Below are 25,562 nucleotides of genomic sequence, written 5' to 3'. Positions count from 1 at the left end.
TCATCCCGAAAAGGCTAGTGTGGTGGCTAATGCCTTGAGTAGAAAGGCGGTGAGTATAGGTAGCCTTGAATTTATTCCTATTGGTGAGAGAGCGCTTGCAGTTGATGTTCAGGCCTTGGCCAACCAGTTCGTGAGATTAGATATTTCGGAGCCCAGCCGGGTTCTAGCTTGTGTGGTTTCTCGGTCTTCCTTATATGATCGTATCAGAGAGTACCAGCATGATGATCCCCATTTGCTTGTCCTTAAGGACACGGTTCAGCACGGTGATGCCAAGGATGTTACTATTGGGTATGATGAAGTGATGAGCATGCATGGTCGGATTTTTGTGCCTAATATAGATGGGTTGCTTGAGTTGATTCTTAAAGAGGCCCACAGTTCGTAGTATTCAATTCATCCGGGTGCCGCGAAGATGTATCAGGACTTGAAGCAGCATTATTGGTGGAGGAGGATGAAAAAGGATATAGTGGGGTTTGTAGCTCAGTGCCTAAACTGTCAGCAAGTGAAGTATGAGAATCAGAGACCGGGCAGAGTGCTTCATAGGCTTGAGATTCTGGAGTGGAAATGGGAGCATATCACCATGGATTTTGTAGTTGGGCTCCCACGGACTTCGAGGAAGTTTGATGCTATTTGGGTGATTGTGAATCGGTTGACCAAGTCCGCACTTTTCATTCAAGTTGGGACTACATATTCTTCGAAGCAGTTGGCTGAGATCTACATCTGCGAGATTATTTGCCTTCACGATGTGCCGGTGTCCAACATTTCAGATCGGGGCACGCAGTTTACATCACAGTTTTGGAGAGCATTGTAGCGAAAGTTGGGCACATAAGTTGAGTTGAGTACAACATTCCACCCTCAGACGGACGGACAGTCCGAGCGCACTATTAAGATATTGAAGGATATGCTAAACACTTATGTCATAGATTTCGGGGGTTCATGGGATCAGTTTCTGTCACCCGCAGAGTTTGCCTAAAACAACAGCTACCAATCGAGCATTCAGATGGCTCTTTATGAGGCTTTATATGGGAGATGGTGTCGGTCTCCGGTAGGGTGTTTTGAGACGGGCAAGGCTAGGCTATTGGGTACTGACTTGGTTTAGGATGCTTTGGACAAGATTAAATTGATTCAGGATCGGCTTCGCACGACACAGTCCAGACAGAAGAGTTACACCGATCGGAAGGTTCTGATGTTGCTTACATGGTTGGGGAAAAGGTACTACTCAAGGTCTCACCCATGAAGGGTGTTATGAGATTTGGGAAGAAAGACAAGTTGAGCCCTCGATATATTGGGTCGTTTGAGATGTTTTAGAGGATTGGAGAGATGGCTTACAAGCTTGCCTTGCCGCCTAGTCTGTCGAGTGTTCATCCAGTGTTTCATGTTTCTATGCTCCGGAAGTAAGTCGGCGATCCGTCTCATGTTTTGGATTTCAGCATGGCTCAGTTGGATGGTGATTTGACTTATGACATGGAGCCGGTGGCCATGTTGGATCGATAGGTTCGAAAGTTGAGGTCAAAGAAAATAGCTTCAGTGAAGGTGCAGTGGAGAGGTCATCCAGTCAAGGAGGATACTTAGGAGATCGTCTGGGAGATGCGGAGCAGATATCCATGCATATTTGAGACTCTAGCTATGTTTCTATACCCGTTCGAGGACGAACATTTGTTTAAGAGAGGGAGGATATAACGACCCGGCCAATCATTTTGAGTGTTGTAGCCTCGTTCTCCCATTTACTGCTTATTTTATGCTCAATTGTCATTATGTGACTTTCCGTGGTAGTTGGTTCGATTCCGGGGATGTTTCGGAATGAGTTGAGACACTTAGTCTCAAGGTTGGAAGCTTAAGTTGAAAAGGTTGATCGGATATTGATTTATGTGTAAACGACTTCCAAATGGAGTTTTGACGGTTCCGATAGCTCCGTAGGGTAATTTTGGACTTAAGAGTATGTCCGGATAATGATTTGGAGGTCCGTAGTTGATGTAGGCTTGAAATAGTGAAAGTTAGAAAATTAAAAGTTTTGGAAATTGAGAAGTTTAACTGAGAGTTGACTTTGTGGTTACCGGGCTCAGATTTTGGTTCCGGAAGTTGGAGTTGGTCCGTTATGTCATTTATGACTTATGTGCAAAATTTGAGGTCAATCGGACTTGGTGTTCAGGCCTGGTTTCCTTTTATGCGATCGCTTGGAGAGGTCTGCGATCGTGAAGGCTTGATTTGGGCAGCTGAGGTTTTTGTTCTATGCGATCACGAGTTTTGGTACACGATCGTATAAACTGGAGGAGACAGTGCATCGCAAATGCGTGGGCTACGCCGCGTTCAAGAAGAGGAAGGAGGCAAGAGCTGGTCACACGTGTTGTTCTATGCGAACACATAGGTCTGTCCGCGATCGCGTAGGCTTGGTAACCCTATGCATCGCATTTGTGTGAGTTTGTATGCGATCACGTAGAGTAAGTTCTGTGGGAATTTGAGTTTGTGCTTTGCGATCACTAAGCTTTTCCCGCGATCGCGAAGAAGGGACATCTAGGCGGACTTAACTATTTCAAAAACGAGAGTTTGAGTTCATTTCACAAATTTGATTTTGGGAGTTCGGTTGGAGGCGCTTCTTAGAGAGATTTTCAAGGGGTGATTGGGGTAAGTGATTCTTACTTAGTTTTGGTTAAATTCCATAGTTATATCTTTTATTTCATCATTTAATTAGTTATTTTGGGTGAAAGATTGGAAAAAATGGAGAAAACTTCTTAGGCCGATTTTTGGGGATTTGAGCGAGATTTTGGTATCGGATTTGAGTAATTTTGGTATGGTTGGACTCGTGGTTGAATGGGTAGGCAACTAGAATATGTCTATCCTAATCACGAATCTATTTTTTGATGCCCGGATTCAAGAACTCACTCTATTCAATCCTATATGCAATTTATAATTCTCACTTTCGAGTTCAACTATAAATTTGTAGATAGTACTCATGTTAGCTACGCAATAGAATAATTAAGTGCAAGATTAAAAAATAAATTACAATGATAAAGTCAAGCAAAACAATCAACCGTCAATTTACAATAGTCAAGAACGACCCATAACCCCTTAGCCACTCATGTTCACAAAAATAATCAAAATATAGTTTTTACACATAAAAGCTATGAATACTAGATGAAGGATGGAAGAATTGATGTTCAGATTTTGTAACTTTCATCGGATTCCGAGACGTGTGCCTGAGGGTTGACTTTTGAGTTGACTTTTTGACTTTTGATGTACAACTTAGCATTTTCATATGGAATTGATTCCTATAGCTTGAGTTGATCGTATCGAATTGTTTGTGGCTAGATTCGAGGCATTCAGAGGCCGATTCACGAGGAAAGGGCTTATTGGAGTAGAGATTTGCTCGGTTTGAGATAAGTAACACTTCTAAACTTGGTTATGAGGATATGAAATCCCGAAGTGCGTGCTATATGATTAGTGTTGAGGTGGGGAACATGCTAGGTGACAGGCGTGCACCATAGGAATTGTGATTTGGTCAATTCCATGGAACTGTATAGTTAAATAATCTTGTCGTTATCCGTATATTCTCCATGTGTTAGAGAAATTGAGCTGCAAGTCATGTTAGAAATCATGCTTAGGCTACATGTTGGTACTGTTGGGACCCACAAAGGTCGTGTTATATGTTGAATGATTTGCTTAATTTGAAATTATGTACTCAGTCACGGCTATTATTTGCATATCATATCTCAGCCTCTGTTGCCATTTATTTATATATCATATCATCATTGTTTGGGCTGATTATCATGATTCTTGTGAGCTCGATAGACTGGAGACATTGATGACTGAGTGAGGCCGAGGGCCAGATTGTGAGGATATTTATGGGATCGGGTTGCACGCCGCAGCATATGTTATTAATTCATGCCATGATTGGCTTATTATAGCGTTTGAGCTAGATTTGCCCCTCAGGAGTCTGCACACCCACAATGAGTGCAGATACCTACTGCGTGTGAGTGCCGAGCGCGAGTGCCGATTGAGTGACTGTGAGGATGTAGTGACTGTGAGGAATAAATGACTGTGATGATGGAGTTAATGGGAGGATTGAGTGATTGATACTCTGAGAGTATGCATATGGTTTCATCACTGTTTTGTACTTCAGTTGGCATACATAACTGCCATGTAGATATCAAGATATACCATATCTTGTTATAATTGAACTTGACATATCTTACCTATTTGAGCTTTAACCGTTAAACTTGGAAGCATGCCTATATTTATGAACTGTAATTTTGTAATTGAACTGTACCTGTGAAGCTCGTCACTGCTTTCAGCCCAATAATTAGACTTGTTACTTACTGAGTTGGTTGTACTCACGGTACACCATGCACTTCGTATGCAGATCCAGGTGTTTTCGGACACGGTAGTTGCTGATTCTTAGAGTTTACAGTCATTCGGAGACTATCGATGTAGCTGCCCAGGCGTCCACAGACCTTGACTTTCCTCCCCTATACCTCAGTTTTACTTACTCAGTTTCAGTTTCTTAGACAGTGTTTCAGACTTTGTGTTTATATAGATGCTCATGTACTCAGTGATACCCTAGTTTTGGGAAACTTCTGTATCGAGTTGTGATGGTTTTATCCAATTTTATGAGATTTGTACTTATTTAAACTTGTTTTAGTATATTTTAAATTTGAAAGTGTTAGTACGTCTGAGTTGTCGTCTTGCCTAGTATCATGATAAGCTCCATCACGACAGGTTCAGTTTTGGGTCGTGACAGGTAGAGAGGCTATTTCTCGGTAGACCCTCGTGTCACGACTCAAATCCACGTGGACAGCACCCGACACACTATCCGATATGAGCGAACCAACCCATATGATGCACCCAAACCATATGCATGAAAACCAATTTAACTGCGGAAGCTCTTTGAAAAATATATATATTTTCAAGTTAAACGATGGAAAGTTTTCCAATTCAGAATCATACATGAAGTCTTTCATAATAATAACAATGTGACTAAGTAAAATAAATATATTTTCATGTATGTCGTGTACAACCCCATTACTATAACTTTTCACAACTATCTATGGAGCCTATATACCAAAGAATATAACTAAACACTTGGGCTAATGCCCTACTAACATAAATTAAGAAAATAAAATGATAGCTACTACGAAATAGGAGTGGTGCTTCACCATATACCTCGGGAAGAGAGTCATCGTAGTCATGTCTGCATGCCACGTATCATACCTCATCCTAAAATATGTAAAGTAGGTGGGGCCCTGGAGGAAGCCCCCTAAGGGCTGAGTACACCACAACGATACTCAATAAATGTCATAGACTCTCTCTAACTCAAGTTCCTTGGAAAAGATTTTACAAAAACTATGCAACCAATTTTTGATATAAGGTGATAAATAATTATATAAATCATGATCTTTATTATTTCCAATGAAAAGACAAGTGAGGTATAAACCATGATATAAATTCTAATAAAATTATACAAAATTATTTCAATTTCATTAAGTCATCGAAATCACTTTCGACTCCTTAGGCCTAAACATAAGAAAGTCTTCTTTATCTTTTACCGGGAGTACTATATCAACACCAACATAATAAACAACTACTAGGTAATCGACCTAGCAATAAGTATTTGACCCTACTTGTCTGGGCAGCTTCTCTTAGTGCCGTACGAGTCAACTTAACCTCAATTACTTTAAGTCATTTACCCTCCCAATGGGGGACGTTATCCCACAAACCTCGACTTAACCTTGAAATGTGCCCCTACACCGGCACATGTAGTTTCATGGTAACGAACTCAACATTCGAACCAATCTCGGTGGTCTTCACTAGTAACTCCCAAAATATTTGATATTTTAAAAATAGATTCATATTCTAATAGCCTCAAATGATCTATTTTTATCAAATCATGATTTTCATAGTCAATCCAAACCATTTGAACAAAATCAAATGAATAACCTTTTTCATTTTAATGCCTTTAGCACTTTAACATCAATCATTAAAAGATACAACAAGTGCTACTCCATTGATCAAATTTCAAAACATACTTTTTCATGAAAACGTATCTTTAGTACTCTAATAGTTTATACGCTTATTAACACATAAGTTTCAATAAAACTTACTCCCTCCGTTTTAATTTACGTGAACCTATTTTTTTTTAGTCCGTGCCAAAAAGAATGACCCCTTTCCATATTTGAAAATAAATTACCTTTATGCAATAATTTATAGCCACACAAAAATAAATGTGTCTTATTTTACACCACAAGTTCAAAAGTTTTTCTCTTTTCTTAAACTTCGTGCCCAATCAAATGGTTTCACATAAATTGAAACGGAGGGAGTATAACGTTTTCCTTAAGTGTCATCTTGCAAATAAGTTTTAAAAATAAGATTTTTATATAAAATTACATGACACGTCAAAATCAACAAACTTAAAAACACATGGTGATATCCTTCCCACTTGTCCCCACAAGTACGGATGCACATTTATCAGTAATATCATGTATTAACAAATCATGCTTTTAGGGAGAATCCCTCAAGAAGAGTTATAATCATCTTACCTCAACTTTCAAGATCCAAAAATACTACAATACTCCTATTGATTAAAATGCCCATTTATCACCCACAATTCAATTTCTACCATTAGATATCCCAACTACATCAAAACAAATACGAAATGATTCATAAATATCTATTTAGGCTTCATAATTCGGCAACAAGCCTTCAACCATCCAAAATTATCCGATAGTTCATTCATTAGTCTATTCAATTTTATTCTTATCATTTAACACTCATTTGGAGTCATTAATGATACTACGTTAATTACCCAATATCATCAAGTCACTATTCATTGCCTTCTCCAACAAAACCCTAAGTTCAAGAATACCCATTTCAAGAACTAGTGTTGTATCGTATCCAAATGGTTATTCTTGATTTATTCGTTCATCAATTAAGTTATCAAGTCTATAGGAATCATTAGAAACTCAAGACATATCCATTTATATCAATTCATCACTATTTATCTTCTTCTTTGCCCAAAATATCATTTTCAAGACCTACCCTTAGGGTTTATACAATATTCCATTACAATTTCAAATAAAACTCATAAACATTCTACCCATACTTTAATATATCATATATGTGAAGCTCAAGTGAAGGGATTACCTCTTGGTGGAAGAATCTCACTTCTTCTCTTTTTGGTGTTCTTGAAGATTCAATACATTTTCTATGGATTTTGATCCACGAATGATGTTAAAACAAACATTAAATGGTGTTATGTAGCCAAAAATTCATCTTAAACACTTACCTTGAAGTGTGTTGATGAGGGATGTGCTCCTCCTTCTCTCTAGATTGAAGACCCTTGTCCAAAATTCCATCTTTTTCTCTCTCCCTAAAATAATCACTTTTATAATTTTGATGGCATACGTAGCTATGCACGCCTCCAGCGTAGCTACGCTCCCTTCCTCTTCAGATCCCCTTCATTTGAATACCTTTCTGAAATCAGCTACGCCCAAGGCAACGTAGCTACGCACAGCTCGCGTAGCTACGTGGCTGTTGTGATACCCTTTTGTAAAAAGATCATAACTTCTTGTAGGAATATCCAAATGGCGAAAGGTTTGAAGCATTGAAAACTAGACTCATAGATATTTATTTTGATAGGTATTACATCACATAAATATTTATATATTTGGAGTTGTTCTCGTGTGAAACTAGATCTTGTGCAAACTCATTTGAAACTTTAGCCCATCGTATAGTTTCTAACTTGACTTAGCCTTAGGGATCTTCTTAGATCATAAACCATTCTTAATGAAACGCATACATATAGTATCATGATAAATTGATATCTTTCATATTATTAGTCCTGTTCATACCCGAATTAATATAATTAGCACCCGCCAATCTTCTTAATGATCTTAAAACACTTCGAAATTTTCTGGTGTGTTACATTCTTCCCCACTTAAGAACATTCGTCCTCGAATATTTTGCAAGTAATTATTAGGGATAGTATTATCCTCCTTTTACCTTAACCATCATCCTTAATCATTCCTGACTTCATATGGATCTTAGATGTTCTTCCAAAATTTCAACTTCCTAAAGTCCCCAAAATTTGGCTAACTTTTCAAATTCTTAAATTTTTCGGCAGAGTATCCCCTGTAACTGGGCCTACCCAAAAATCCAACTGTCCAGAACAAGCCCCCACATGGGCACCAATTTCAACATCAACAATTAAATATCTATAACATAATATGATGTCTAGGCCCTATACAGTCGCACATACATACTCAATGTACAACAACAAACTATCTAGGACACACACGGCCACACATACATCCTCAACGTATAACAACAAAATATCTAAGCCCCATGTGGCAGCGCATATACCAGAATTGCATCAAATACTTTATTACAATTTCAAACAATTGCATATCTATACCTCGCTCATTCCAACACCGGTTACTCTATATTGCAACATATATTACTACCATGCATATCTGTATTCTCTTTTTATTATGTATACACCAAGTCACACATTAAAAATTATTTTTCTTTCATTCAAAGACTTTCATATTTACATAAAATTACTTCTAGTCATAGTTTGTCCTCATAGGACTCTTAATTCTCTAGTTACCAGATCCTTCTATAATGTTCTTTTATTCCATCCGTTGATATCTAAATTTGCCCTTATATTTTTCAAATGATATATATACTTTCAAAACATTATTTTTTGCATCATTATTTAGTTTACAAATTTATACAAGCATTTTCTATAATTTTCCATAATTTTAGAGCTTTAAAATTAATTTTTCTGTATTTAAATTTGCTTGAATAATTATTAATTACTCCTTCAAATTATTTTTGTGATGAATTAGTTACCTAAAATTATTATTTGCACCTATAATACAGGTTTTAAATATTTTTACTTCATTTTATATAATTACATTGGCATTTTTGAGCTATTTATCTAATTTTGCAATAATAGCCTATATTCATATACAAATGCTCCTTATTTATACTATTTGTGCCAGAAAATAGCATTTAATATTTTTATAATGCTAAATCTATTTTTTAATAATTTTAGTGCATACAATACTTTTTACTCATTTACTAATTATTTTTATAAATTAGTTTTGCTAAATTATATGTGTTTAAAAGGCAGGCCTAATTTTTGAGTGATTTTTCGGACCAAATTGGCCCAACACCTTAGCCCAGAACCCCATCCCAAAGCCAAATGACCTTTGTTTAAAACAAATGACCCGGCCGGGACCCGTTTTGTATGACCCGCCCCATCTTCATTCAATTTTGGCCGTTGATCTCAGAGATCAACGGCTCGTAAGCCACCTCCCTTTTTAAATCCATTAAACCTAAACCCTAACCCCATTATCCCATTACCCGCCGCCTCTAAACTCTCTCTGTCTCGCCTCTCTCTGAAGAACCCTAATCGCCGCCCTTCACCAATCCCCCTTTCTAATCCCGTTAGCCATGGGATTCTCCCATTGTTTACTTACCATATTAGTGTTCCTCCGCTACTAGGTGTTTCTTCATGGTATCACTTAGTACTTGCCTAAATATGGAAAGTACCACCTCTCAAATTCTAAGCCGTTCAACGTCAATCGCCTAAATCTGGACGATATCTCGTCCATATGCATCATGGCCAGGGTATATTGGGTCCGATTAGCCAAGATCTTAGGTCAATCTTCGATTTCTGTCGAATTAGAGTTCGGAATATTATACGTTTCCTTTTACCCGTTTCATTACTGATAGCATGTGGTACTTTCTTTCCATATTTATGTTTGATTAATTGTTTTCCTTGTTTGTTCATTTGATTCCTACTACTATATAAACCACTCCATATTCCCCTTTAAGACATGCTTTTAATCACCCGGATTCACTAAAAATCGAAGCTATTACTCTATTGTTCTCTTATTCTCTTATTCTATACTCTGATTCTTGGCCGGCTGAAAGCCAAGGACATTAAACGACCTCCTCCGGTGCAAGCACTGCACGGAGCCCATTCTCGAGGCTCTTGTGAACTCTGAAGCATCGGAGATCTGGGGTTCTTGCTATTACGCTCTTTATTACTCTTTTGATTTTGCTACTGGTTAGTGTTTTTAACCCTTGCAATGTTAACTTTCTTTCTTTCCTTCTGCATACCTTTATATGTTTGAATTACTTAAGCATAATTTAATTGTGAGTCCCTAATATCGCACTATTGTGATAATGCTCAATACTCTTTGTCATTTTGTGTTAGTTGAACGCATGAGATAGTTTACTGCTTTGTCCTTAGTTTGTACTAGGCTAATCTGTAATCTTCACTATGGTTTGCACTTCTATGTTGATCATTTGTTTTTCTGGAATGAGTTCTGTACCTCCAGCATCTGAATATGTTCAGTTTTGAGTCTCAATGCAAGTCCATTTTGATATGAATCTGACTACTGTGACCATGTGTTGTTAGTTACAAAATTTCTGCATATTTTGTTTTGGATACCACCCCAACTCTATGGAAGCCACCCCCACTTGAATGAATCCTTTAGTGCTAAGTCCTGTGTCTGTTTGATTGATCTTTGTGTATTAGTCCCAACTATATGGAATACTGCTTCAAAGTTTGCTCTAAATATGTTTCCTTGCTATCCTGATTTTAAGATAAATACTCTATTTTTTCTATCAAATGTGACTTTGCTTCTATGCTAATATGTTTCCCCAGTATGCCTTTGGCTCATTTGCTACCCTGTCCTTTCAGTAAACATCACAATGTATGCCCCCCCATCATGTCTACATATTGATTAACAAGGCACTAGGATGTATACTTAACTTAATTTGGATCTTTAGGTCTCACCTAGTTTAACTTCATGCATCTGTACATGATAATCTATGTATACCTGTAAACCTGTTCTTCTCCTAATTCTTTTAATATGAGGTTGTCTATGTAGTACTTTGCTATGTGTGAAATCCTACTGAACCTACTGGCCTGCTTGACTAGTTGCTCTGTATGCTCAACTTGGTGTATTACTTGATTTCTGTCCCTCTATCACTATCCACTCTCCTTACTTGCTACTCATGCTATTCTGAATTTTCATTCTTAGCCAGCTGAAAGCCAAGGCTATCTAGGTTCTATTGTTGGCCTCCCTAGTATGAGCACTGCTCGAGGTCCAATTGAGGCCCTTGTAAACTATGATACACTAGGGCTTGGTCCTAGTCACTCTCTCAACCTCCAAAATTGTTCCTACTATTCCACTTTCTTTCATGTACTGTATATCTATATTGGTTGTTCCAATGATGCAATATTTGGTGTTGTGGCTAAGTGAATTGGTTTGGACTCTTCTATGGACCCTTGATCGTGAATTGAACGTGGCTCTTTGTTGAAGGCCTGGGTACGCTATGTAAGAGATATGGAAGGCCCAGCAATGCTGGGTATTTTTTTTTTTTTTAATTTGGGCGTATTGTGGGCCTGTTCACTGTTATGTAATATTGTTACTTTACTCATTATTACGCCTGTAATAATCTTTGTATAAACAATTGGGGTTGCTAATAAAAGGGATTGGATAGATTTTAATATTTACCTATGACGAGTAGATAGCATGCCTATAGGGCTTAATAATATGTTTGCTATATGTGTCATTCACTCTCTACGTACACTGTAGAAATCATGCCATTAGGAAAAGCACACACTCACACTACTTATCTACTAGCAAAGCATGAGCTCAAATACCTCCATTATCCTATTAGAAAACCTGCCCATAGGAAATAAATATCGTTGAACTTTCCTTCGATTTGCATCGCTGCAGTATATCCACTAGAGATCATGCCTATAAGATTTTAATCATCTCATTTGTTATTGTATCGCACTGTTCACCTAGAAAATATGCCTATAAGGTTAAAGTATAACAATAAAATTAGTTCCAAATGCTAATCGTTAAAGATCCTGCCTATAGGATACCACAATTCGTCTTAATAACTGTTAATGATGACCCCCTCAACATTGTTTATTGTTCATTTAGACCACTATAAAAAGCGTGAGTAATTCTGGGTTTCTCCCGATAGATTCCATTGTCTTTACTACATAAATCACTTAGACACAAAATCTACAGGATAAATAACTGGAAATCTACAATTTCAACAATCAATATGCGACAACTGTACAATCCTGTCTATGGGCAACACTTGGTTTCTGAAACTGCTTCTATGCCTTAACGCCTTGTCACATAAAAATCATGTCTATAGGGATTTAAGTTCTTATTCTGAACTGCTTAACATATAATTTATCTTGCGTGCATTTATTTCTTAAGTGTGGAGGCAAACTTGAGCCTTGACTGCCTATATGTGAAGTCCAATATGTTTTGTATGTCGCCTAATTTTGACATTTCTGAGCAGTCTAAGTGAGATCTAGAACCATCCAAAGTAAAGGTCCAATACCTCCTGGATCATAGGTATGAGACGAGTAGTGCACGCATAGGGTACGACCTATAATTGAATTAGAACGCTTTTAGGTAACAACTTTAACATAGTAATCGGGTAGCAGGAGATGATAGTCTCTGCCCACTGAATAATATGAGTAGCACCCCATCTTGAGGGAGTTACGAAGTATTATTTATGTTGCACGGTGTGATCCTTTAGGCTAAAAAACTTAGGACCCTCCCTCCTCTTTATATGTTGTTATTAGATCTAAATAGTTGTATCCCTATACTCGCACTAAGATCTGTATTAATCATGTTGTAATAAAGTTCTTTGACTTCTGAATTCCTTTTGTTTATTTGATCACCTAGCTTAATCGTAATCCACATAATCTTAAGTTCGGCCGGGATCCACAGTTGTGGATCTCGAGGAGTGCATAACACCTTCTCTTTGAGGTAACTTGAGCCCTTACCTGATCTTTGGTGGCGTTGACTAGTCAAACAGAGTTATCTGCATAGTAGGTGCCCTAACGCACCTTAAAAGCCGTTAGGTGGTGACTCTTCTCCTTTAGCACTCTATCTCCCATTCTAAAAGGAGTTGTCACGTGTCTAAGCCCGCTTTTCGCGAGAAAAATAGGGTTCGACACCATCCGAAGACAAGCAAGATATTTATCTTACTTAGGTCCAACCATCACGTGGATAATTTATACCTCTACTTATACTTGTAACTTTTGAGTTTCTTTTAGATCTCGATTTGATAAACACCATAACTAACAAGTTCACCACGCAGATATTCATTCCACTTCCTCCTCCTGGCACAAGTCTACCATCCATTCCCGAATATCAGTATACATGTTTTTAGTCTCTTAACCTTAACCAACTCATAGATACCACCGTGTTCTTTATGATATTTCTCTACCATAAATTCAGATTGTATTTTCTATTATGCCTACCATAGAAATATTATCATGAATTGTAGGCTTCCAACTCTCAAGTGACAATGCTATTTGGATATACTTGCACCTTTTAGTTTCTTTTTCTTCTCTGACCACGTGCTTCTTACTGGAGCACATTGTGTTAGGTTTGCAAGAGTATTTCTTATTCAGTAATATGCATAGCATAACTTATTTTCTACCTCATTTCATTCCAAGTATGCACATATTTCATCCTCATTTATAACCCTCACTGTTCTATTTAGCCAACGTATAACCAAAATACTTTCTCATTTTCTGCAAAAGGTTGAATTTAATTCAAGTGACACCTCTTCCTAAGTTATAAGAATCTATTAGAGTATCCCATTAAATATTTGACTATTAGATAGTACCATTTAATAACCTCAATATTGAATACCGTAACTATTGCTCGTGATAAGCATGTGATCCCTATACTAGCACTGTATGATAATTTTACTCATTTTATCAGGAATCTTACCGAAGATTTTTCCTTCATTTTTATTTTGTGAATATAATTTCTCCATTTTATTTTTCGAACCATCACCTTTAAGGTGACTTCTACTTGATCTGACACTCCCCCACTTAGGCGTAAAATCCAAATCTAAAGCTCGAACATGATACTCGAAGATTTTATTAAATTCGTACACCGTTCCATCTGATTATACACACACCCATATACTACTACAAGTTATTTATTTTCCCAACTCAAAATCTTAATTCACTATTTCAAATTTCCATGAAGCCTTCACTTATATTTTTGCAATTACACTTAGTAGTACCTACTATCCTGACAATAGAAGAAAAATGGTTATGCTCATCAAGAATTTCTTTGCCCCTTCTTGTACCCAAGTATCATGGCACTTCTAGCCGCAACTCATATTGCCAAGTATCATTTGTTCCCGTCCTTACAACAACAATAAAGTTAGCATATCACTTTTTGTGCCCATTTTACTTTTAAAAATCTTTTTGTAACATCTTGCCATTCAGTCCATGCTCAAATATATTTCTAGTAAATACAACTGCCTCATGCTAAACAGGGGAATAACTTTCATATAACTTTCCATAACATACACTATTTCCATAATGCTAAATGTAAGAAACGTGCAATATATCTTCATGTCCTTATCATAACATGAATTTTTCTAACTATAGTCAATATCATACATTCATATCATCATGCCTTGTGCGATTAATATTACCTCATTATTTTCCCATTATTCATGGATTTTACTTGTGGGTACTCGATCATTCGTATGATAATTACCTTCATATCTCAAGGTGTCTTCAATCTCATTGTTGTAGACAACATGTTAGGATTCGTGAGGCATGACTTAGTAGCCTTGGATCACTTGTAACCTCTCAACTCTCATACGTACCATTACCATTTTTAAGTTCTTGAGCCTTAAGTGATCAGATTGCTCTGAGAAAGATAAAAAGCAAACTTTTATAGATTGGAGCCCAGCTCCAACAACATATATAATGGTGGCAACTTGCCATAAATTGTTACTTTGCCTCATACATCATTTCAAACATTTATTTCTCTTAATTCATAAAGGTCCATCAAATCCTAATTTAATCGATCCACTTGACACATGTATAAGTACTTTGGAGCTTACCTTTGAAAATTCTCAATTCTCACAAGTTCAAAAGGACAAAATAAGGTTTATCCCAACTAGTCAAACTCAAGATTGTTATTCCACATTATTTTACCTTCTCTGGTAACCTATGTTGCTTTTTGTACCTTTCCAGGTTACACCTTTGTGTATATCATGCCTTATTATTATTTTTACTTACCCATTTAAGTCCATCTATCTCATCCACACATACCTTGGTATGCATTATTGAATGAGCATTCAAGACTCACCTACCCTTCTTATACTTATGGCATGATTGAATACCCTGAACTTGTGTCGATACGTGACACTTTATTTTTTAAAATTTACTTTCTTATAGATGACATTACCATAAGACGGCCTCGTCATGTCGAGAGTCTCCCAATCTATGGTGAGAGTGAGGATTATCTCTTGTATATTGACTTGTTCACATTTTGAAAGTCTTGAAGGTTTCCTTACACCTTTTTTTAGAGATGCTTTTGGTCATTTTTGTGACATTATCCCAAATAAGTCTTCATTCTTATAAGTCACAATGTGATTGCTACGAACTGGGTTGATTCACATTCTCTTACCAATTCGATTCTTATCATTCCTCGACATCTCATCACGATAATTTGAGATACAACCTTCCCATTTATCTTAGAACCATTGTGTTTTCTTCTTTGTACCTTTGCCGTACTCATTAGTGGTGACCGTCAAAGTGACTAATCGTTTTAACATCTTGACTAAGAATCTAAATTCTAGACTACGGCCTTACCCTTTTGAGGTTCCCTTTTTCACATCCTCCAGTACAGTTCTTTGTACGTTCTGACTCTATTCTGACAGTACTAACTGACATCATCATCTCATTTTCTTTTTCAAGAGTTCTTAGAATTCGACTTATGATTGTCGCTCACCACAGTTGTACATCTCGACTGTATCATTTTTTTAAATATACACTCGACCTTAACCCATCATTTCATTCATGGATAGTTTGATACTTCCCAACTATTTTTCAAGCATCACGTGCAATATCTTGAACCTTGAGATTTGTGCTCATCACTTCTGTATCTACCATGTCAGGCAGTCAATATGCTCGGGAACCATGTCTCTCACTTCAAGCACAACGCACGATCTAGAATAAGAAAAAGAGAAACTCCCTAAATGTCCTTGTAGCCTCCCCGATATAAGTGTGATCGGCAACAAATCGATAAGAGGGACTATACTTGACACGACTCCATAGACTTTCTAGAACTCGACTTAGAACCTAGTGCTCTGATACCAAGTTTGTCACGACCCATATCCACATGACCGGCACCCGACACACTATCCGATCCGAGAAAACCAACCCATATGATGCACCCAAACCATATGCATGAAAACTAATTTAACTGCGGAAGCTCTTTGAAAAACATATATTTTTTCAAGTTAAACGATGGAAAATTTTTCAATTCAGAATCATACATGAAGTCTTTCATAATAATAACAATGAGATTAAGTAAAATAAATATATTTTCATGTATGTCGTGTACAACCCCATTACTATAACTTTTCACAATTATTTATGGAGTCTCTATACCAAAGAATATAACTAAACACTTGGGCTAATGCCCGACTAACATAAATTAAGAAAATAACATGATAGCTACCACGAAATAGGAATGGTGCCTCACCATATACCTCAGGAAGACAGTCATCCTAGTCATGTCCGCATGTCACGTATCATACCTCATCCTGAAGCATGTAAAGTAGGTGGGGCCCTGGAGGGGGTCCCCTAAGGGTTGAGTACACTACAACGGTACTCAATTAGTGCCATAGACTATCTCTAACTCAAGTTTCTGGGACAAGATTTTACAAAAACTATGCAACCAATATTTGATATAAGGTGATAAATAATTATATAAATCATGCTCTTTATCATTTCAAATGAAAAGACAAGTGAAGTATAAACCATGATATAAATTCTTAGAGCATTTGTATCAATCCAAGATTTTTAATAAAATCATACAAAACCATTTCAATTTCATTAAGTCATCAAAATTACTTTCGGCTCCTTAGAGCTAAACATAAGAAAGTCTTCTTTATCTTTCACCGGGAGTACTATACCGACACCGATATAATAAACAACTGCTAGGTGATCGACCTAGCAACAAGTATTTGACCCTACTTGTCTGGACGGCTTCCCGTAGTGTCGTACGAGTCAACTTAATCTCATTACTTTAAGTAATGATCATTTGCCATCCCAATGGGGGACTTTATCCCATAAACCTCGGCTTAGCCTTGGAATGTGTCCCTACACCGGCACGTGTAGTTCCATGGTAACGAACTCAATGTTCGAACTTATCTCGATTGTCTCCACTAGTAACTCCCAAAATATTTGAATATCAAAAATAGATTCATAGCCTAAAAGCCTCAAAGGATCTATTTTTATGAAATCATAATTTTCATAGCCAATCCAAACCATTTGAACAAAATCAAATGAATAACTTTTTTCATTTTAATGCCTTTAGCACTTTAACATCAATTTTTAAAAAATACAACAAGTGCTACTCTATTGATCAAAGTTCAAAACACATACTTTTTCATGAAAACGTATCTTTAGTACTCAAATAGTTTATACTCTTATCAACACATTAGTTTTAATAAAACTTATAATATTTTCATTAAGTGTCATCTTGCAAATAAATTTTAAAAATACGATTTTTAGATAAAATCACATGACACTTCAAAATCAACAAACTTAGAAACACATGGTGACATCCTTCCCGCTTGTCCCCATAAGTACGGATGCACATTTATAAGTAATATCATGTATTAACAAATCATGCTTTTAAGGAGAATCCCTCAAGAAGAGTAAGTCATAATCAACTTACCTCAATCTTCAAGCTCCAAAAATACTACAATGCTCCATTGATTAAAATGCCCAAATATGACTCACAATTCAAAATCTATCATTAGATATCCCAACTAATCAAAACAAATACGAAAAGATTCATAAATATCCATTTAGACTTCACAATTCGGCAACAAGCCTTCAACCATCCCAAATTATCCAATAGGTCCCATTAGTCTATTCAATTCCATTCTTATCATTTAATACTCATTTGTAGTCATTAATGATACTACGTTAATTACCCAACATTATCAAGTCACGATTCATTGTCTTCTCTAACAAAACCCTAGGTTCAAGAACACCCATTTCAAGAACTAATGTTGTATCTTATCCAAATGGTGATTTTCGATTTAATTCATTCATCAATTAAGTTATCAAGTCTATAGGAATCATTAAAAACTCAAGACATATCCATTTATATCAATTCATCAATATTCATCTTCTTCTTTGCCCAAAATATTATTTTCAAAACCCACCTTAGGTTTCATATAATATCCCGTTACAACTTCAAATAAAACTCATAAACATGCTACCCATACTTCAATATATCATATATGTGAAGCTCAAGTGAAGAGATTACCTCTTGGTAGAAGAATCTCACTTTTTCTCTTTTTGGTGTTCTTGAAGATTCAATACATTTCCTATGGATTTTGATCCATGAATGATGTTAAAACTAACATTAATAGGTGTTATGTAGTCATAAATGCATCTTAAACACTTACCTTAAAGTGTGTTGATGAGGGATGTGCTCCTCCTTCTCTCTAGATTCAAGACCCTTGTCCAAAATTCTATCTCTTTTTCTCTCCCCCAAATAGTCACTTTTTATAATTTTGATGGCATGCGTAGCTACGCACACCTCCAGCGTAGCTACGCTCCTTCCTCTTCAGCTCCCCTTCATCTGAATACCTTGCTGAAATCAGCTACGCCCAAGGCAGCGTAGCTACGCACAACTCGCATAGCTACGTGACTGTTGTGATACCCTTTAGTAAAAAGATCATAACTTTTTGTAGGAATATCCAAATGGCGAACGGTTTGAAGCATTGAAAACTAGAGTCATAGATATTTAATTTGATAGGTCGTATACCACATAAATCTTCACGTATACCACATAAATCTTCATATATTGGGAGTTGTTCTTGTTTGAAGTTAGATCTTGTGCAAACTCATTTGAAACTTTAGCCATCGTATAGTTTCCAACTTGACTTAGCCTTAGGGATCTTTTTAGACCACAAACCATTCTTAATGCACCTCATACATATATTATCATGATCAATTGATATCCTTCCTATTATTAGTCATGTTCATACCCGAATTAATATAATTAGCACCCGTCAATCTTGTTGATGGTCTTAAAACACTTCAAAATTTTCTAGGGTGTTACACCCCAGCTCAAGAAAAGATAAAAAAGAAAAAACAGTAGCAACAAGCAGTAACACCAGCAGTACTCAAGTAATTATATTGAGGGATAATCAATTACAACTTGATCGGATGGTAAAATTATCTTTTAATATAAAAAGTGGCTTTAATGATGGTGTTTGATTTTTGGAGATATAAATGAATAATGACTTTTTAGTGCTAAAACAAAGAAAATAATTTTACTAGGTGAGTAAATTTATCAAGTTGAACGATCGTTTTCCACGAATTACCGGATAAGAAAGAAAACAAACAATGTACACTAGTTTGAAAAGCGAAACGTTTTTTTTTTTTCCCCCTAAGTCTCATTAATTATCTAATAAATAAATCAATTAATTTGACTGTTAAAATTGGCAAAAACCCATAACTGAAAGACAAGCAAGTTGGTTGGTTGTCTGCAGTTAAAAAAGAAATGACTCTCAGTTTCAGAATCAAAAAGAGATAAAGTACATATATCCACGTTGTGCCCTAACTTCAAAGCCTGTCTTTGGGTCCCACCCCAAACAAATCCTCTGTTTCTGCTACAGAACATTTATTCCTCCAAAAAAAATAAAGTCAAAATACCAAAACTAACCCTTTCCGTTATTCTTGTCTTCATCAACTTCCTCAACCTTTGAACTTTTCCTTGTCCAGGTCCCCCCCCCCCCCCACCAAAAAAAAAAAAACCCTCTATTTTTTTTCCCTTTGAGTCATATTCTTGAAAGCGTGCTCACAAGTTTCTTGTTTTGCTCTACATATTATTGTTGTTGGCCATTGTTTTCTTGATTTTGTTTTGCCTTTTTTTTTCTGGTGGGGACTTGGGGGTTATAACAAGGAACAGGGAAAGAACAAAACTTTGCTCTGATATTTATCAAGATTCAGTTTTAGGTACATGTCAAATAGACGCAAGCTGTCTTTTGTTTTGTTGTTTTATGTTTCATTGTTTGGTTTTGGTTGTTTGTTTTGTGATGACATATACCTGGAAATTGTCAATTTGATGTACAATTTGTGAATTTTCCTTTTCATTTTAATGATGATCTTGATTTGTGAAGTAAGAATGTAGTTTCGATTTCAATTTTTTCTTGAATCCCTTTTTGGGAAATTTTCTCTAATGCTGAATTGTGTCATTTCTTCTGTTTCCTTTTGATTGATTGTTGCTGGATTCTATTTCTTTTGGTAACCTTTCTGGCCTTTGTGTTAATTATATCTCTGTTTCTGCCTGTGGATGGGGTTTTTATAATTATTTTTAAAATTTTATAAGACTTTATACCTCTAAAGATTTGAATACTGTGATACATTTGTCAGTTTGTTTCAACATGAACAGAAACTGAGACTCTAGATCTCTCTGTTTTCAGTTATTGTACCTTTATCAAGTATAGAAAAAACTGCTCTGAAATTTTATTTTATTTTTACTTGTGAACTGCCACTAGCACATTGATTTTATTTAACTGTCAACTATATTGTGCTTCAGGTTTTGATTTTGTAATTTGTTCTTTACCTCAAATCTTTTTTGACTTTTTGAAGCAATCTTCTAAAAAACTGTTTAAACAGTTTTCAAAATATGTCCCTTTCTCAATCTGTATGAAATTATCAGCTTTTTCTCCAGAACTGATTTGATACTGTAATGTTATTATTCATTTCTGATTTTCTTCTTCTGCAAGATGCTCTGAAATGGGGAAGAAAGGAAGTTGGTTTTCAGCAGTGAGAAAGGCTCTTGGTTCGAGTAACAAAAAGAAAGACAAGGTAAGCAATAAATTTAATGGCATCTTATTTCCCCTTTTGGTATCTCATGTTCTGTATTTCCTTGAGTTACTGTGCAATGCTCTTTGTAACAGAAAAAACAGAAATCTGAAAAATGGTCCGGAAAGCAACGGAGCGGCGAATTGGATTCTTCAAATGCAGAAACTGCATCAGTGAGTCCTGCACCCCCTCATCCTGTAGAGCAGACGAAATTGATGGAAGCCGAGAATGAGCAGAACAAACATGCCTATTCGGTAGCTATTGCCACTGCTGTTGCTGCAGAAGCAGCAGTTGCGGCTGCTCATGCCGCTGCTGAGGTCGTTCGGCTAACAGCTGCAGCCTGTATCTCGGGTAAATCAAAGGAAGAGATTGCAGCTATAAGAATACAAACAGCTTTTCGAGGATACTTGGTAGGATTGCCTAACTTCTGATTGTAGTTTAACAACTGAAGGTTTTCTCCTTCCTTTCCCTTGTGTGGATTATTTCATTACGTATCTTCCTTCCTCTTTTAAAATTGTTGTTTATCTTGTATATAGACTTACCAAGAGGTTGAATAACGTGCTTTTAGTAGGTGATTAGCTTTAGTGTAGTCCATAAATATCTAAGATGCTTGGTATAGAGTCCATCTCAAGTTTGTACTGAAGAATTGTATGCTGGTTTCTCAAGTTTGTCATTTGCTTTGATTTTCCTATTTTACAACAGGCTAGGAGAGCATTGAGGGCTTTGAGAGGATTAGTTAGGTTGAAGACAATGATTCAAGGGCAATCTGTCAAGCGACAAGCCACGTCCACCTTAAGGTGCATGCAGACACTAGCTCGTGTTCAATCTCAGGTTCGCGCCAGAAGAATTAGGATGTCAGAGGATAACCAGGCTCTCCAAAGACAACTCCAACAGAAGCATGAGAAAGAGCAGGAGAAGCTGAAAGCATATTCTGTAATTACCTTTATATATGCATTCGGTATTTTGCTTTCCCATATGTTGTATGCCAATTTGTTTTCGAAGCGGTCCTTGAGTTCCACATCATGTTTCAGCATCATCAGCTTCAAAGTTTGAGATCGGCTTTGTGTTATCCCCTTCTTTTATACTCCCTCTGTTTCAATTTATGTGTCTTACTTTCATTTTTAGTCTGTATGAAAAAGTATGAATTTTTCTATATTTAGCAACTCTTTAACTCCAACATTCCACATTGCATAATCAAGACCACAAGATTCAAGGGCATTTTAATATATTACACACATCTGACCACAAGATTCCAAATTCTTCCTAACTTTTCTTAAACTTCGTGCATAGTCAAACTGAAACACATAAAATGAGATGGAGGGAATGTTTTCTTTTTTCCTTACACTTGGAGGTGGCTTTTATCTTAGTTTTCCTGCAAAGAAATGTGTGCTCTTTCGCCATGGTTTCTTCCCTTTGGCTGAGTATTGCATTTTGTAGCAGTCTGGGGATGATTGGAATGACAGCACGCGATCAAAGGAAGAAGTTGAAGCGACCCTCCACAGCAAGCAGGAGGCTGCCATGAGAAGGGAAAGGGCTTTGGCTTATGCATACACGCATCAGGTATATTCTTTTGTTATGCTGAATTGCCACATACTTATTCCATAATCTTTATCATAAGACCAAAGCTTGGTTTGGAACTAGGAAAGATAGCTGCAAAGAGCTTGTTATCATTTATAGCTTCATTCCTGTAAAATTCTCCAGATCCTTGATATTGCATTTCGTCGAAGTAAAGTAGTTGAACTATGTTCTAGTACTGGTGGTCTTGTTTAATGAGATTATGTATCTAACTTGGAACGTAGTTTTACCATCTGTTATTTTCTTACATGTGATATCAAAGGGTAGTGTCAAAGTTACAAATATTTTCCTTTTGGTTTTGTCCTGACATCGTTATGTCAAATTATAGATACAGATGTTTCCAACTTGTTTGGGGGTAAAACGTTCATTCATTTGATTTTGTATGGATAAGGAAAACCATCTAATTTGTAAGGTTTTAAACTCCAAAACTAGTTAACAAGAAAATTCATGTTTTACTTCAAGCAATACCATGCAACACTCGTGTTTGTTGTTTTCCTTTTGTAGAGAGTTATCCCTTGTTACATGATGTAAATTATGGAAGAATGTAATATGGAATTATAAACTTTTACAACAGCCAACACGGAGGAATCCTTCAAAATCTACAGATCAAACATTCATGGACCCAAATAATCCCCACTGGGGATGGAGTTGGTTGGAGCGATGGATGGCTGCGCGACCATGGGAAGATAAATGTGGAACCGATAAAGAAGTTAACAATGACCAAGTCGCTGCAAATAGCCCAGCAAGCCATCCCAATGCTGTGACTGCTATCACTCATCGTGATTTCCACCTTGACAATAGGTCTTCTCCGACCGCTCATAAGCAAAGCCGTCCTCCTAGCCGCCAATCGCCATCAACACCCCGATCAAAGACAGGGAGAATAAGGCCAGCAAGCCCCAGGGGAAGTAATGTTGATGATGACTCTAGAAGCATGGCGAGTGCACAGTCAGAACGCTGCAGGAGGCATAGTATTGCTGGTTCATCAATTAGAGACGATGAAAGCTTGTCAAGCTCGCAAGCTGTTCCAAGTTACATGGCAGCAACGGAATCAGCACGAGCCAGGTCCCGCTTACCAAGTCCTTTGGGTTTCGAAAAGAACGGGACACCAGAGAAGGGAACAATTAACTCTGCGAAGAAGCGATTGTCTTTCTCGGCATCCCCTGGCGGTGGACCAAGGAGACATTCTGGTCCACCAAAGGTAGAGATATAAAGTATCTAAAAAATACAAGTATCCTAGCGCTGCTGGAGAAGTGAAAGGACGTACTTCAGATAGCAGCGGAATCAAGAAGTTAAGACTGTTTATTTGACTTGTCATTTTAAAAAACTATTCTCATGGGAGTGCATATTGAATAAGGTGAGCTGCAACTACATAGGAATGGAAGAGAAAATGGAAAATCCGGGCATCGTTGATAATTTTGAGTCGTTTTCCATCTCAATCACCAACATGTTTCTAACCTTATGCATTACTACATTTAAAGTTTGTGTGCTAGAGATTAAATGTAGTGTCATTTTCTTTATAGTGATGTTGTGGGGGTGTGGCTCTTCTTTTGTGTTTCTATTCTCTCTGCTTTGGGTGCAACTTTAGATGTTGATAATTTCCAGCCATTCTGGTGTTATTACATTGTAATTTTGAATCATCAGTGTGTGATTCTACCTTGATTATGTTAATATACGAAATTCTTAAATTGATTTGTTTTGTCTGCTATACTTTTTGCCACACAACTCATGTGCCTGACATTCATACACAAGTTTATATTGCATAAGTTATACTCACTCAATTTGTCACGTGGTGCAACTTTAATGCATTGTTTGGTACATTAGATCTCTATTTAACTTGTAAAATCAAGGTATGAACCATTTTAAAACACTCTAAGGTTTAAAGAAGAAGGAAAATATTGTGAGCTAAAGAAATTGATTTTAATTGAAGTAGTTTACTGTTAAGGACTCTGCCCTCATTTTATAATATATTATCACTCGTTTCTATTGTTACTAAAGGGCTGCATTTTTGCAAGAGGCTGTTTTCACGGCTCGAACCCGTGACCTCTTGGTCACATGGCATCAACTTTACCAACAACTTTATCACTTGTTACTAAACATGTATATTTTTATTTAAAACAGAGGAATTCATATTAAGAATTAGGTGATTGTAACATTCTTACTCGAAAAATCATCATTATTTTGAAACGGAGGAAGTATATGATAAATTATAAAATTGAAAAAATTTAGTGTTAGAATAATTACGAGTGATGATTGATCTACATATGGAGAATATGGTGTCGTGAACTACTGTCTCGAGTGAAGAATAATGAAATCTTTTGCTTAAAGATCACTGCATTGTAAGAACCATTGCAGAAATAATGCACTACAGGGATGACTCCCATTATGTATATATTTTTCGTTTTCTCGTTTCTATTTTTTGGGGGAAGACATGCAGGAGGGTGCAGTCAGTTTCTAACTCACATTTTTGGTTAGTAAATCACTCTATTGTTGAAGCTCGTTGGCAAATGTTTCACTTACGTTCCAAACTAATACACCATGTTGAGTTATTTCTTCGGCAATATTTCCTTTTTTGTGAATTTTGAGTTTGACAAATTTTGCGTTTTGAAACCAGATAATGTTCACATAATTAAGGGTGTTGGTACGGTACGGTATTTAGATATTTCGATTTGGTATTTTGATATTCGATTTCTTAAAATACTATACTAATACCATACATAATTAAATTCGGTATAATTCGATATTTCTCTTTTCGATTTCTATTTATTCGGTCTGGTAACTTCGGTTTGTTCGGCTCGAATGATAATTAATGCATAGAGGCATATACTGTAATATTCTTAATTAAGGTACTCACAAATACAAAAATAAAAATGTTATAAGCTCACCTGACTATTGACAAAATCTTTATCCAAAACCAGCAAGTATCGACTCATAGAGAAAAAAAGAAAAGAAAAGATACATAAGGGAATAAATTTGGTCATTAAAAATGTTGTATTTCTTGCAAAGTTATTGTTGAATTTTGAGAATACAATAAGAACTAATCCAATGCAACAGTAATACACAA

At 36.5% G+C, this 25,562-nt stretch overlaps 1 protein-coding gene across 3 annotated transcripts; it reads left to right on the top strand.

Annotated features, from left to right (window-relative positions):
- Nucleotides 1-19,800: 19,800 nt before the first annotated feature.
- Nucleotides 19,801-24,190, top strand: LOC107783856 (protein IQ-DOMAIN 3-like). 3 transcript variants are annotated; one of them, XM_016604884.2, is made up of 6 exons: nt 19,801-20,074; nt 20,848-20,929; nt 21,022-21,336; nt 21,629-21,859; nt 22,367-22,486; nt 23,076-24,190. In XM_016604884.2, the coding sequence occupies exons 2-6, from the start codon at nt 20,858-20,860 to the stop codon at nt 23,709-23,711; spliced, it is 1,374 nt and encodes a 457-aa protein (XP_016460370.1). In that variant the 5' UTR covers nt 19,801-20,074; nt 20,848-20,857; the 3' UTR covers nt 23,712-24,190. The 3 variants fall into 3 exon arrangements, with proteins under 3 accessions (XP_016460370.1, XP_016460369.1, XP_075084296.1); XM_016604883.2 differs by having other exon boundaries at nt 19,907-20,074; nt 22,364-22,486; XM_075228195.1 differs by lacking the exon at nt 19,801-20,074 and adding an exon at nt 20,126-20,237 and having other exon boundaries at nt 22,364-22,486.
- The last annotated feature ends 1,372 nt before the right edge of the window (nt 24,191-25,562 follow it).

This window comes from Nicotiana tabacum, chromosome 13 (assembly GCF_000715075.1).
Source record: "Nicotiana tabacum cultivar K326 chromosome 13, ASM71507v2, whole genome shotgun sequence".
Taxonomy (NCBI): Eukaryota; Viridiplantae; Streptophyta; class Magnoliopsida; order Solanales; family Solanaceae; genus Nicotiana; species Nicotiana tabacum.
This window is presented reverse-complemented; position numbering and strand designations above follow the sequence as displayed.